We start from the raw sequence: 15,535 nt of genomic DNA, 5'->3' as shown, positions 1-15,535 counted from the left end.
ACAGACTATGGTGAACCCCACGTACGTGGGTATGGTACTGGTAAACCAAGAATCATAGTCTGACGAACCGGGATTCGAACCCGCGATCATGGGATTCTGGCGTGTCAAAGGTATGCAACTCTTGACGCAAAATTAGTACTTTTAATAATTAGGGCCAAACAGGCCTACGTGTGAAATATTTAGGTTTACATAATGTCACTTGACGAAATATATTGTCATGCTGACTGAAGTTTTTTTCCAACTACCGTCATTCAGAACGGTAACAGCTGCGTTGCCAATAGTCCGTCTCACAGTCCCTGGACCATATCATTTTCCACTCCTTGGGCTCCTTTTCAATTTAAATGGGTTTATTTGTTACAATCAAACTTATATATTCAGAGACTAAGTGTTAGTCTCTGTTGCCAATAGTATACGAGTTGAGTAGCTCAAATGGCTAATTAGGTTTCCGGGGTTTCTACTGAGGAAGTGAAAATATGTCACCACGCATGTAGCCCCTGTGTCATTTCCAAATGATTACATTAACATTTGTAATACCGAGATATCGTTTTTCTTAACACACTGGTCCTGAACTCGGAAAGAGAAACCCGTTTAAGATATTTCATCAATGACTCACTGTATCCAGCTGATTCGCGGACCATTCATGAGAAGCTAAACACGCTGTCAATATTTGAAAAGAAACTAAAATAAGGTCGATTTTACGAGCGTCTGAGCACATAGAAACCCACGTCACGCATCTCGCTGCATAACTGTTACAATAAGACACGTCCGTCTTTTGTTATGCGCTGCACGGGCGGGTTAAATTTAATGCAGCATTTTGACGTTGCTCTTGGGCTCCTATGCCCTTCCTACAAGTCACGCAGTGCATGGTGACCCTGTATAAACGTTGGCAGGTGTGTACGTGACGATACATGATCAAAGGCGGATTAAGATACCGCGCATTCTTAACTGGTAAAGGCAGTACTGCTGTGCAAGTTTTGAGCTCTTACGATGAATCGTTGATTACTAATCTAAGATTACTATATATTTGCTTGTATCATATTCTGTCATTCACCTGATGAAGGGGCAAGAAAAAGCCCAGAAACGTCGTGTTGTAAATATATTAAAGAAGTTGTAAATCTATACCATACGTTGTCGTGTAAGCTAAGATGGTTAAATTGACAGTACAAATATAATTAGTCGGTCTCCCAGTCCCTGAACCCCATTATTTGCCCTACTGCATAACCCTCCCTGCAATGCTAAAGCCCTAAATGAAGCAAGTCTAGATTTCCTCCAACTCACTGGGGCTTTTTTTCAATTTAAATGCGTTTATTTGTTACTATCAAAATTATGTATTCAGGGCCGAAGCGTTAGTTTAAAATATATTGTAATATTTAAGCTTATCTGACTCACTCGTTTTTGTAGGACTTTATATACGAAAGAACCGACGCTCCCTAAAACAAAATCGAAGAGGTTGAAGTCGTTCAGTGACCACTTTGTTTTTGTCCATCATACATTTTACTACGTGTATGAATCACACAGTTAAAAATTTGCCTAAACACATTGTGAATATTTTCCTAACTTTTACAAATGTTACTTATTAGAACGTCTAGACCTAGACAGGAATTTGGCACCAGAGCATGGAGTTTGTTTTCTATTTGTTTCTCAGGGAGAAGTGATAACATTCATTTTCAAGTCCATGCAGAAATATGCTTCTGTCTTCGCCGCAATATTAGCTTAGTGCTGCTTCGTCTGCTGTTGGCGTTGTGGGTCGCCGCATTGTCTCAGGACATGACAGGGAGGGATTCGCTTAAGCAGTTGATAAATCCCCTAACATCATTCTGCAGAATACACGATGTCGACAAATCCGATGAGTGCTGTCAGCGTCAAGCAGTTGTCAAACTTACAAAAACATCACTCAGTTTTAGAGGAGGGTATCAAGAAGGATATCACATTTAGTGGTACGGAAAGAAAGAGAGAATGTTCGAACCCACTGTGTCTAGCATGAGATATCAGACTGAAGTTTCATGTAAAATTCTTACCCAAATCTGACATTATCACAGTTAAATTTCCACCACATTTGGCTGAATTTAGATTGGCTGTAATCTAACTCTCAGGCTCCTTATGTATTGACACGTAATGCATCAAGATGCTTGATAAATTGCCTGAATTTAAATGTGGGTTAAAGCTTAGGGAGCATTTGTTGTATTTTGCACATGTTTCCTTCATAGGAATAGAAAGTCTTATCGGTAGGGTGGTGTTTCATCATTATCAGGGCTCCAGATAATGTTTCATGATCAGGAGTACGTACTTATTTTTCAATTAAAATAGGAGTACTGGAAAACAACAAGAGTACATTTAGAGTATTGAATGGAATTTAATGGAGTATCAGTAATCTTGTGTTTCGTTTCATATATGCACCACCACATTGCTGCTCTTGTGTAAACAGGTCAATAAACAATAAAACAATATTTTTCAGATAAATACGTTTGTAAATGACCGTACGTACACTATTGCTGTGCTGCGTATCTGCTACGTTTTCTAAATGATTTCCAACCGTATCGTACTAATTTTATATCCGTACATACGCCGATACGGTGTTTATCTGGAGCACTGGATTTAATCATTCATGTTGCTCATTTGTTGGGATGAACACAAATTTTAATTCTTGCTGAAAACTGAGAAATTGGGAACGAATATTCGTCGCGATTGAATAATGGGAATGCATGCGTGTCTGTGGGTAGCTTAATGACATACACAAGGCTGGTGGTTTTCTGCACGCTCGCTCGGGCATAGAACATTGCATGGTATAGCTGGACGTGGAACAGAAAAGTCCAAATGTCGTATGCTAGTTGTCATATGCGTATATAACAGTGGAACAGTGTGGTGCTCTCAGCCCCTCCTCCTTCAAAAGGCCAGCATGGCTCGGAGGGAAAGGTCAGCTATCAATTGAGGAAGCTGGTTATTAACTTAGCTTATACAACTGCTAAGTGCACTAAATGTATTTTTCTAGAACAAATATCACACTGCATAAACAAGTCACATCGTAGTTGTTACCTTCCAGCGCTGGAGACATGCATTGTGTGATAGTCACGTTCAGTCAACGTATTTTGGATATTAGCATGCGTTAACTGCCATCAGTACAGTCGGAACTGTTATATGATACAATGATTAACTTTAGTAATTTCTTCCGTCATTGTCATCTCGAAGCGTGTCTGTGATTGTATAATCTGGCATGATGTTCATTTCTGGTTACCACTGAAGTCACACGCGAGAACACGGAAACTATGTAGTGATTTTTATCGTCACGTGATTGGTAACCGTGTTAGTAGCTACACCGAAACGTCACTAAAATTAATGATAAAGAAGTTGTATATCCATAGAACTCTCCCCGATGTTTATTTAGTGATCTGTAAACGGTTGGTAACAACATAGCGTCAAATATCAAAGAATCATGACCGTGTTTGGTCATGACGTTATCAATATTCTGAAGAAAGGATGGACATTGTTTTGGATATTTTCTGAAGTAACACACTTACATAAAATTACTTACTTCCCTATCAACTCTAACACGAGCATGACGCATTTTACCTCAATGTCACGCACTCACGCTTTACCTCTCTTAACTCACGTATTATTAATTATTTAAAAAAATTATCATTATAACAATGTTACATGCTGTTATGCTAAGAGAACATTGTTATAGAACGGAATTGTCCGGTTTATAAGAAAATTCTGAAATATGTTGTGATCTTTTTATGTTTTTAAGTTTTTTGTCTTATAAACTAGCACCAAATGACATAAAAAACATCTTTAAATAACCTAGAAAACACTTCTCACTCATTGCAACTCTCAAGAGTTGACAGTTATGTAAAAATATCCCAGAATTGTTCATGATCGCAATCTTGAGTAGCCTACACATACACGGACGTAATTGAAGGATCAAAGAGGGGGGGGGGCAGTAGTTGATGGCAAGTTAAACATATCCCTGGCCTAATGACAATCCTGGTAGTGTAAAATACGTGTGAAGATTTGTAGAGAATGTTGCAAGTTTACGAAAATACAATAATGCAATTAGTACCATAAAACGATGATACATACATATACATAATGTACAGACATTCCAGCAAGATTACGGCAGGGGATACTGGTAACGATCTTCAGACATCGCACCCGTCATGCAAATTCAAATCTTGTTCTTCGGCTTAACTAGCTAACCACAAGACTATGCTGCTGCTCCTGTCATATGAGGCAACATTCGAGTTGAAGCGAGTTTTCAATTCGCCGTCTGTCCAGTGCTGGAATCACGAACTTGACCTGTTTTTCGTTTCGGCACTGTAGACCATCTATTGGGTGAAGCTTGCAATCACAGAAAGATTTTTTGGGTAAAACGTGTTGTTTTTGTCTCCTTACAGCCGATCTGTCCAGATGTCCTACAAACCTGTCCAGGAACCCCTACCTCAAAAGCTTTGGCGAGAAGTGCTACCAGTTTGTGAGGTATGAGAAGTACTGGGGAGCCGCCAACAGAGACTGTAGGCAGCGGGGAGGACACCTCGTGGTCGTCAAGGACATGGACACCCAGCAGTTCATTATGAGGTCACTGAGAGACCTCCACTGGAGGACAAATGGCGTCTGGATTGGCGCCAATGACCTGTCAAGAGAGATGCGATGGGAATGGATCACAGGTAAATGATCAGTAATAGCTTGAAGCGCTCGTAAAGTTGCGGTCAATTTCTGCTTGCGAGATATTTAACCGCGCACGCTCCTCTGCACACCGCAGATATGCATCTTCCAAATCAGCGCTGCTGCGAATTGCTGATGCCGCTTTTAACAATATTCACTCTCTGCATCAGCCTACCGATACATGGTAACCGCATCTCTAGTAGAGCTGTGACGATAAATCGTAGTATCGATAATCGTGATACTTATCTAACGATAAATATATCGATACATTTTTTCGTATCGTGATTTGTATCGTTGACCTTAACATTGTTAATTTTCACTAGATATTGATGGTTATGTCAAAATTTCTTGCTATTAAAATAGGATTTTTTAAGGAAAATAAGCATATCGTGATATGCATCGAATCGAATCATATCGTTCCAAGATATCGCGATACGTATCGTATCGTGAAATTTCTGTATCGTCAAACCTCTAATCTCTAGGCTGCTCTCTATAGTAGACTTTGATGTTGACATGTCGCCGCACAGAGCTACAACCCCGATCAATGGCGTTTTCGTAACAGATTCCTGTATCGGAACATCCCGTACTAACAACCCCTTCCAGAATCTTCATGAATCGTTAACCCACGAAAACTTCAAACACAATTCACTTTCTAAAACTCTTGCCTTCAAATATGTGTACTTTCATGCAACTTTCCTCGTCCTTATCGGTTTGGATCATCGCGAAGGTACGGATTTGGGGCCGCCATTGCTAAGCGCATTGACCGATAAAAATCGTTGCAGGTCTGGTTTCCAACTGCACAAGAAACGTGTTGTTGCGTCATCTGAAATATACATACTGGTGTTTGATCGTAAGTGCTATAGGAAGTGAATCATGTTGCCCTTGTCGTTTTATCACGACGCAAGCACTTTCTGAAGCACATAAAGTGTTATGCTGATTTGGATCTGGGGTATAGGATAACACTGGAACAGTCTGTAACTCTGTGGAGACAAGTCAGAATAGTGTATAGGGAGTAGCACAGTCCCCCCACCTGCCTGATGAGTAGTGGGCATTTGCTGCAAGCTTGCAGAAGTACATCACTTGATACACATAGTAATATTTCTACCCGTGTAGAATTGGTCTTCAGCAACCTTCTGCTTGTCGTGCGAGGTAACTAACGAGATCGTGTGGTCGGGCTCGCTGATTTGGTTGACGCATGTCATCATATTATCCCAATTACGTAGATGGTTGCTCATGCCGTTGATCACTGGATTGTCTGGTCCAGACTCAATTATTTACAGACCGCCACCATAGAACTGGAATATCGCTGTGTGCGGCGTTAACAACTAACCAACCAACAAACAAACACACCAGTGTTATTTCATACTAATATGACATATGGTTTAATATTGATATTAACCTCGTGGTGTGTAATTTCTGAGTTTGTTTTCTAATAACTGTATACAGTCATGCATCAGTCCTACATCCCCAGTGAGAAGCAACATAAAGCAAACGCTACGACAAACGATAGGTTAATCTGTCTCATAGTCCCAGAACCATTTTCGTTCCCTTCCACCCGCCCCTTTCTGCAGTAAAAAATCCCTAAATGAAACAAGTGTAGATTTACTGGGGCTCCATTTCAATATATATGGAGCTTTTGGATCTGTTGAAACTGTTTGTTTTCAGAGATTATGTGAATAAGTGAGTGAGTTTAGTTTTTTGTCGCACTCAATATTCCAGCTAATGGCGGCGGTCTATAAGTAATCGAATCTGGACCAGACAGTCCAGTGATTGAGTATCGATCTACGCAGTTGGGATACGATGACATGTGTCAACCAAGTCAGCGAGCCTGACCAAGCGATCCTGTTTAACTGCCTCTCACGACAAGCATGGGTAACTGAAGATCAATTCTAACCCGGATCTTCAGGGGTCCAATTTATATGGAGTTGTTTGGTTCTGTTGAAGCTGGGATTAAGACTGAGTGTAATTGTAGGTGAGGGAGTGGGCTTCAGCTTCTGGGCGCCAGGTCAACCCAGCTGCCATATCTTGTGTATGGAGGACTGTGCACAGATCCGACTTGATGACGGCGGTAGATGGCACGACTACAAGTGTGACGGTCTCGCCTTCCACTACAGCTACGTCTGCGAGTACAGTGAGTATACACCTGCAGTTTGACACTTTATACTCAAGATGATTATGATGAAGACATTCATATCTATATAGGTTGGTATCGATCATCTTGCTAGCTGTCGGTTCAGGTATAGACGTCATTCCTACATATCAATGTTACATCACTTGTGAATCGTAAAGACTAACGTATTTACTGATTTAACAATGGAAAGGTGAACTGCAGATTATTTCAGTACATGTTCCTGCTCTCTATGCAGCAGTAATAGCACACGTCTACATGTTGTCCATAAAAAGATGAGGACGAAGGTTTACGTAGTTAAGTGGTCTGAGTGAGTGAGTTCAGTTTTACGCCGCACTCAGCAATATCCCAGCTATATGGCGTCAGTCTGTAAATAATCGAGTCTTAATCCAGTGATCAACAGCATAAGCATGGATCTACGCAATTGGGAACCGATGACATGTGTCAACCAAGTCAGCGAGCCTGACCAACCGATCCCGTCAGTCACTTCTTACGACACGCTACCCCTGAAGGTCCGGGTTAGAATATTGATCTTCAGTAGCTCACTCTTACGACACGCATGGGTTACTGACGATCAATTCTAACCCGGATCTTCACGGGTTCTAAGTGGTCTGTCTTTGGGTACCGTAATATACGTTTATTACGTCACGGTTACAACAAGCTGGCGGATGTAACAATTTTTGTGTGTGTTCAGGCCACTTGCTATATGTGCATGACGAAGGGCGGTTATAACGAACTAAAATTATAGGTCCCTGTGAGTTCGTTATGACCACAGTTTTCGATAAATTGAACTACTGTATGTAGGAAATTCAACAATTGTATTTGGTCGTCGACCATAAACTGTCTTACAGCAGCCTGAAGATTTACAGAAGTCCTCACTCAGACTGTGGCTGTTGGGGCTGAATAACTAGATTAAGAAATTTGAATATAAAATGAGCTGTGAACGAGTACCCAATTCTGGGTTAAATATTACGCACAGAATAATAACTTGATTATTAATTGTTCCAGATATGGTACCCACCACAACCAGTACGACAACGACCACCACCACAACGACTACAACTACAACAACCACTACAACAACGACAACAACACCCACAACGACACCGAAACCAACAACCGAAAGCCCTCCAAATTCAACCATCACCTACGTGGTCATCAAACCCCTGGAGAAGAAGACGAACCTTCAGTCAGCTAACAAGATGAGAAGCACCACAGCTGAGAGCACCGAGTCGACACTGGCCTCCACCACAGAGAGGCCACAGGTCAATGTCATCGGTCAGTGTATTTCCCTGATTCTACCTCAGTGGTCAATTTTTGACAATCATCCTGACAAACATTAACACCACACTGACCGTGACTTTCGTTTCCATGGAAACAGTTTGGCATGATTTTTCATGTCTGCCTTTTGATCATGCGACAACTATAATGTCAAATCTATAGATCCATACCGAAACAATTGTTGATATAGTCTTCACATGTGAAGGGTTATTGAGAAATATTGTAAAGTCTGCATACAGCTCCTTAGACCTCCAATGATACAATGTAAATATTCAATGAAATAACATTAAACTGTATTTCGGAATACAGGACAACTGAGCGAAGTAAAGAAGATAGAACCAACCGAGCCAGCTAGCTGGACTACAGGTAAGAACACTAAACATTAACTGTCATCTGGTGCCACAACAGTTGTAGCATGCATATCCATGTCTCGATATATGACTGAGTTAGAGACATGTATAGGCCATCAGTGGTCAACTCAGACTCAGGAAATTATTTGCTGACAGTAATACATGGATATAGTCAACTTCAAAGTGTGTCCTGCTTCAGTGTATTGGACCCGTGAAGATCCGGGTTAGAGCTGATCTTCAGTAACCCATACTTGTAAGAGGCGACTAACAGGATCGGGTGGTCAGGCTCGCTGACTTGGTTGAGTCATGTCATCTGTTCTCAATTGCGCAGATCGATTCTTATGCTGTTGATCACTGGATTGTCTGGTCCAGACTCGATTATTTACAAACCGCCGCCATATAGCTGGAATGTTGCTGAGTGCGGCGTAAATATAAACTCACTCACCCACTTCAGTGTATTATAAGCACATTGCCTCCGTGGTGTAGTGGTTAGAGCGTCCGCCTGGAGAGCGGAAGGTTGCGGGTTCGATCCCCGACCGCGCCATACCACAAGATGTTAAAGTATGGTACTTCATGGTCCCTGCCTGGCGCTCGACATTAATGGGTACAGCAAGGACTGGTCGGCTCGGAGTCAGTATAATGTGTCTGAGTGGGGTATTCATGCTTCACTGCGGCATGGTATCTCAGTGAGCTAGCACTATAAAACCAGCTTCAGTCTGGGCTAGTACAAGCAGCCGCACATACACATACACACACATGCACGTCGTCATATGAGCGAAATATTCTCAAGCACGACGTTAAACCCAATTTCACCTCACCTGTTATAAGCATTACCTGTGAGCTAGTGTGACGAAGCTAGTCTGAAAGTGTATATTTTCTATCACAGGTACGATGATCGGACTCATCCTGGCTGTCCTGCTTGGACTGCTGATTGGCGTGTGTCTGGGGGCGTTCTTCTTCGTCAGACGGTGAGTTTAGTGTATGAAAAAGAAAGCAAAAACATTTGAACCGCCAAATCAGAAATAACTGATAAATGATAATGTCATTTGCGACAGTAACTGATTTCGGGGCATGGGTGAAAGCGTTTGTGGGTTCGATTCCTGGTTTGTTTCTAGGATTGTCAGCATCATACCCACTGGTTTCACCAAAGTATAAAATTTCGAAGTCCTGTATCAGGCCTTTCTCCCACATTATACTGACACGTGATGATGTTCAATGCGTTCAATTAAACCCCTCACTCATTGTGTTAATTGTCTAATATTAACCAATATTCCTGAGGTACTGTTCAATGCGTTCAATTAAACCCCCCACTCATGTGACATAGTGTTTATTGTCTAATATTAACCAATATTCCCGAGGTACTCTTCAATGCGTTCAATTAAACCCCCCACTCATGTGACATAGTGTTTATTGTCTAATATTAACCAATATTCCTGAGGTACTGTTCAGTGCATTCAATTAAACCCCTCACTCATGTGATATTGTGTTTATTGTCTAACATTAACCAATATTCCTGAGGTACTGTTCAATGCGTTCAATTAAACCCCTCACTCATGTGATATTGTGTTTATTGTCTAATATTAACCAATATTCCTGAGGTACTGTTAAATGCGTTCAATTAAACCCCTCACTCATGTGATTTTGTGTATATTGTCTAATATTAACCAATATTCCTGAGGTACTGTTCAATGCGTTCAATTAAACCCCTCACTCATGTGATTTTGTGTATATTGTCTAATATTAACCAATATTCCTGAGGTACTGTTCAGTGCGTTCAATTAAACCCCTCACTCATGTGATATTGTGTTTATTGTCTTATATTAACCAATGTTCCTGAGGTACAGTTCAATGCGTTCAATTAAACCCCTCACTCATGTGACATAGTGTTTATTGTCTAATATTAACCAATATTCCTGAGGTACTGTTCAGTGCGTTCAATTAAACCCCTCACTCATGTGATATTGTGTTTATTGTCTAACATTAACCAATATTCCTGAGGTACTGTTCAATGCGTTCAATTAAACCCCTCACTCATGTGATATTGTGTTTATTGTCTAATATTAACCAATATTCCTGAGGTACTGTTCAGTGCGTTCAATTAAACCCCTCACTCATGTGATATTGTGTTTATTGTCTAATATTAACCAATATTCCTGAGGTACTGTTCAATGCGTTCAATTAAACCCCTCACTCATGTGATATTGTGTTTATTGTCTAAAATTAACCAATATTCCTGAGGTACTGTTCAATGCGTTCAATTAAACCCCTCACTCATGTGACATTGTGTTTATTGTCTTATATTAACCAATATTCCTGAGACTCTGCTTGAAGTGGGATAATTTCACTGAAATATTCAAAGAAACCTTTTATGTTTCATACATATTATTTCTGTCTGTAGACGCAAGAAGTCGGACCAAGAGGACCTGCCGCGAGTTGTGTACGAGAACCCTTACTACGGCGAAGTAACACGACCACTCACGGAAGGCCACGAAGATTCAGACGACGGGGAGAGAGCAACGGAAGTGAAATTCCTGGATGATGATGTTCCAAAGAACCAGTACGACATCCCCCCCTCCCTCAGTCTCAGCAACCCCACGTACGGGGCCAACGTCATGCTGTCGGGGATGGAGGGGGCGTACGATGTGGTACGCACGAGGAAGGTCAGTGACTATGATTGTCCTCCAAAGCCGTTTCCCTGCTGCAGTGCAATGGGCTCTGATGGGGAACAAGTGGAAAACCTGTACGAGAGTCTAGAAAACCTCCAGAACTTAAAAGCAGCTCTTGCTGAGAAGGATGGCTGTTGTTCCGAGAAACCACCTGAGGAGGAGGAGCGATATGTGGTGATGGGCTCCATTCCGAGGCAGAACAAGGAGCCATGAGGCAACACTGTCTCAGACACGCTGACCTAGGCATTTGTGCTAAGACTTACTAGAAAAACCTGGGCAGTTATTTTAACATCCACAATCGTGTGTTCAAAACATCGTAACCAAAACATCGAATTATTTCATAATTCCCAGAAACGTATGTCTGGTGTTGGAGGATGCGAGATTGACTGTTTATGTATAAGATGAATCACATGTGCCAATGTCTTCCTGTCTAGCAACCTGCCAACTTACAAAACATTGAACAAATGTACGGGGACACAGTGGTGTAAGGCGGAGTTGTACCTCTCAGCCCTGCACGGATCCGCTGAACGTTGAATCGTGTTCCAGAAACGAGCACTGGTCTATGCCATACCTGTGCTTGGTAAACGTATGTGACCGATAATTCACATCGGGTTTGACTCCCTCGTCAAGCGAACACGCCACCGAATTCTGCTGAGATGCGTGCAGCCACAACACACGCACGTAAAATCATAAATATATTTTAAAACTATACGATATAGTTTGAGAAACCACAGAATGACCGCAAACTGTATCTGGTTACAATAACGGTGTTTGTGTAAGTACGATATCAATAAGATGTGCTCAGTTTCCATACCCCTAAATCTACCGTACCTATTCCTGTTGTCATTTCATCAAGACAAGAACTTTTAAGTGGTATGGTATGGTATCTTCGTCGTGTAGAACTTCAAGTTCGAGAACTAGTCGGAGGATGGTCTTCGGCTCGTCAATTGATTGTCCAGAGTCGTGCTGCCAGATTCCAGTTTCTGGGCTGGAACCTCGGAATCCCCTGTACAGCCTTCACGATAATGACATACTCCTGCTCTGCTGTATTTGTCTGTGGACTTCCACTAAGTGGACATGCAAGGACGTTAAACGAAGCACTAAAGCGGCGCCACAACCCTAAACCATTCACTCATTGAACGCGGATGTGTGTTGTGTGAGAGTGTTCACGTGTATGTTCATTCTATTGTTGCCATCAGCTGAACCACAGAGACATTTACGATTTATGTCCAGTAACCAGATCGAAACTAACAGACATTATTTACTGACGCTTACTTTTCATATAAAATATCCAGAACACAGTTCAATCACAGAAATGTAGGCGTGTGTATATCATGTCAGTTTAGAAACAGAGATGGGCCGTAATGTCTAATCCGTTTAGATGTAATGCTGAAGTCACGAAACTCTCCTCAAGTACGCTACCTTCAAAGAACATCAATCCCCAGTAATTGAGTAATAGAGAGAAATAGTGAGACAAGAAGACAGCAGTGCCTGGGAGATATGTACATCACTTACAGGTGTCTTGCCACATAACACAGAACAGTGTCTGACGTATACACTTGTTGTACAAGTCAAGGGAGTATGAGATTGTATTTGAACATTATGTATGCATGTTGATAATTTAGCCACGAGAAAATATATATGGCACTGGGAGTAATTGTACAAATGAACAAATGAGTTGTTCGGAAAAGATATTACTGTTGCTGACTCTGTGCGTCTTGCTTGTATGACATATAGTGGAAGTGAAGTCTTTATTTATACATGTATTGCGTCTGTCGATGGCATGTGATATCACAGGTGAAATCCTGACCGTCGCGTGATATTTGTTCAACTGGCATAATTTACAAGGGCAATGTAACCTGGCACTGAGAACTGTACAACCTCAGCAGCTGTTGATGTTGTCCTCGTGGACAAGACGCTCACACTGCCCTATGTTGTCACTGCTTCTTGACAACCACGTTTTCAGGATCTCTTTCGGACAGCGAATACTTTGTATGTGTTCCGTTTCTGTGTCTATGTTGTGGGTACCAAGTGTCTTAGTATGACACGAAAAAGTACAACACTGCCTTCTTTGGAAATTATCTCAATGTGTCATTGCTTGAAGCTGTTCTATCGAAATCGGATCTCAGTGAAGGAGGATATACTAGTATTTGAATGTTATTTTTTTAACTTCCGGTGCCCGTTCAAGGAGCACCATGTTCTATACATTATGCGTTTTAATCAATTGTTTATTTTAATTAATCTCGGGAGAAAAACCAGAATTGAATAGCTTCTTATGATTACATTTCCAAACTTTCCTGCCTGTGAAAATGAGATCTGGTCTTTTTAATCAATTTGGTTCTAGTCAGTTAATACTGTTCATGTCATCATTGTATCACTGTAAAGTAGGAGAGATATGTTGCGTGGAGCCTACGATATTCAGATATTTACAAACGCATGTTAATATTGTAACCTGTGAATGAATGTTGATTAATGGTAGTGTGATATAGTCGACGCGACCAAAGTTATGTACCTGGACTGCAAATCAACGTTTCTGCAGGTATCGATAGTAAAACGGATTGATATTTAATTGAAAGCAAACCCAAATACTGTCAAGTGTTTAAGACAATTTTACATAAATGAAACAATATTAACTTTCTTACACGACAATATTTATGACTACACGAAAACAGAAAAATAGTTATTGTGAAATAGTACTTGACTGACGTCACACAAGAATGTAGAATGTATTGAGACTAGTGCTTCGTAGGCATGCTATAGAATAACTATGTATGATTGCAATAGATTTTATAAGCATGAGCCGTACTAAATGTGCAATTTCCATATAGAAATTTAAGCTAGCCTTTTTACGTTATCATATTGTAATATGTGTAAAAAGACATCGTATTGTACAGGGCATGTATGAATATATTATATTTTTATCAAAGTGCATGTGATTATGTCAAGTTGTGTCCAAGGTACATTCTGAACAAGAGGTTTAGAAACAAAGCTCTTACTGAAAAGCGCAAAGGTCATGGACATACTGACTATATGAATATTTGTAACGGATGCAGACAGGCCCATCCGAAAACAATCAAAAACGTCTCACGGTGTGGATGCCTCAGATAATACGTTTTCCAGCTGAGGTGTTCGGAGAATCGTTACTTTATGTCAAGTGTTTTGACACTTTTGTATAAAGGCCGTTTGTTACATGTAGGAGGGCTTCTGTATAATGTACCCAACAGATACATATTCGTGCGTATTTGCCCCTAGTTTAAAACACCACAAATCATGAAATACCATCTAATACATTTGAATACACACTTTGGTTCATATTCATAAATCTCACCCATTATTTTGACAATCAATTCGAAATTATTATACATTGACAGGGTTCGACATGTGTAATGGATATGCATTCGTTTTGAGTTTCAGTTGTGTATTTCTCCTTATACTACTGGCCAGTGAAATTTGTATTGATAGTTCAGTAAATCTCCGAATGTTATTTTGGTCCAGTGAAGTACAGACAGGACCACTAATTATTGTCCACTCACTGGTCCTGTGGTCTTATGGGAAATTTTGAAAAGTTTCTTCCCTGTTTCTGTTGTGAAAATCTCTGCGTCTGACCAGCCCTTGATGTACGGCCAGCCTTGACCTACATTTCAGTGTAAACGCTTTTTCATTATATATACCATTGTTTATATCTTCAGTTATATCTTCAATTCCATGGATATCACACAGTGCTTTGTGTATGTAGATGTAACTATTGTCTTAAGTAATGGGCAAAATCTGTCCATGTCATTGTACATAGCATTTTTCTGTTGTTCCAAGGTATACAAATTTATCATTGATAGTAAGATTTTGTATTAAACTTTCAACGCTTTGAAACGACTTTGTCTTGTCTTTTTGTGTCTGTAGAGGTGACACCAGGATTTGCCAGGTTACACAAAGACTGTGAACGTATATACTTTATATATGACATAGCTACCTATATTGAGATCACGAATATAGGCTTTGATCATGACATATTCGTGTGCTGGTGAGACGCACATTATCGAAGGAACATTGCAATACTAGGTACCAGTAAATAAGAAATCCCAAGGAAAGAACTGGAATAACGAGGATGCCTTAGTGAAAGGAGCACTGCATCATTGATAGGGGTCGATAGTGTGAGCATCGACCCTGGACATAGGTGTGCGGTCGCTGAAATGCCATACGCCCGAGTTTGATGGACTGAGCTGATGGAGATGGTTGATATATGTTTTAACACAATCACTTTTGCCAACGATGCTGTGGTACCTTGATCCCACTGAACCCACAACAGAAACAACGTTATCGTCACTTGTATATTTCATGACAATAGTTCACGTTGGGGAAGAGGTCTCAAATCTGGTGAATAGGGGAGGATGTTCAATGGGGTCAAAGTCGAATGACGTAAACAGATTTGTGCATTGTTCTAATAGAGTGAGTGA

General features: G+C 40.7%; 1 protein-coding gene across 1 annotated transcript in view; it reads left to right on the top strand.

Annotated features, from left to right (window-relative positions):
• LOC124273365 overlaps positions 1 to 14,946 on the top strand; it is a 42,912-nt gene extending 27,966 nt beyond the window's left edge. The window contains exons 2-7 of the mRNA XM_046708603.1: positions 4,392 to 4,661; positions 6,632 to 6,790; positions 7,796 to 8,065; positions 8,378 to 8,434; positions 9,305 to 9,386; positions 10,817 to 14,946. Coding sequence (XP_046564559.1) covers positions 4,392 to 4,661; positions 6,632 to 6,790; positions 7,796 to 8,065; positions 8,378 to 8,434; positions 9,305 to 9,386; positions 10,817 to 11,297 — 1,319 coding nt within the window. The 3' untranslated portion in view covers positions 11,298 to 14,946. The remainder of the gene's footprint in view (positions 1 to 4,391; positions 4,662 to 6,631; positions 6,791 to 7,795; positions 8,066 to 8,377; positions 8,435 to 9,304; positions 9,387 to 10,816) is intronic.
• The last annotated feature ends 589 nt before the right edge of the window (positions 14,947 to 15,535 follow it).

Source organism: Haliotis rubra, unplaced genomic scaffold, assembly GCF_003918875.1.
Source record: "Haliotis rubra isolate DU_JTF1 unplaced genomic scaffold, ASM391887v1 Scf18, whole genome shotgun sequence".
NCBI classification, from domain to species: Eukaryota; Metazoa; Mollusca; class Gastropoda; order Lepetellida; family Haliotidae; genus Haliotis; species Haliotis rubra.
Note: the sequence above shows the minus strand (reverse complement) of the source record. Positions and strands in the feature narration are given on the sequence as shown.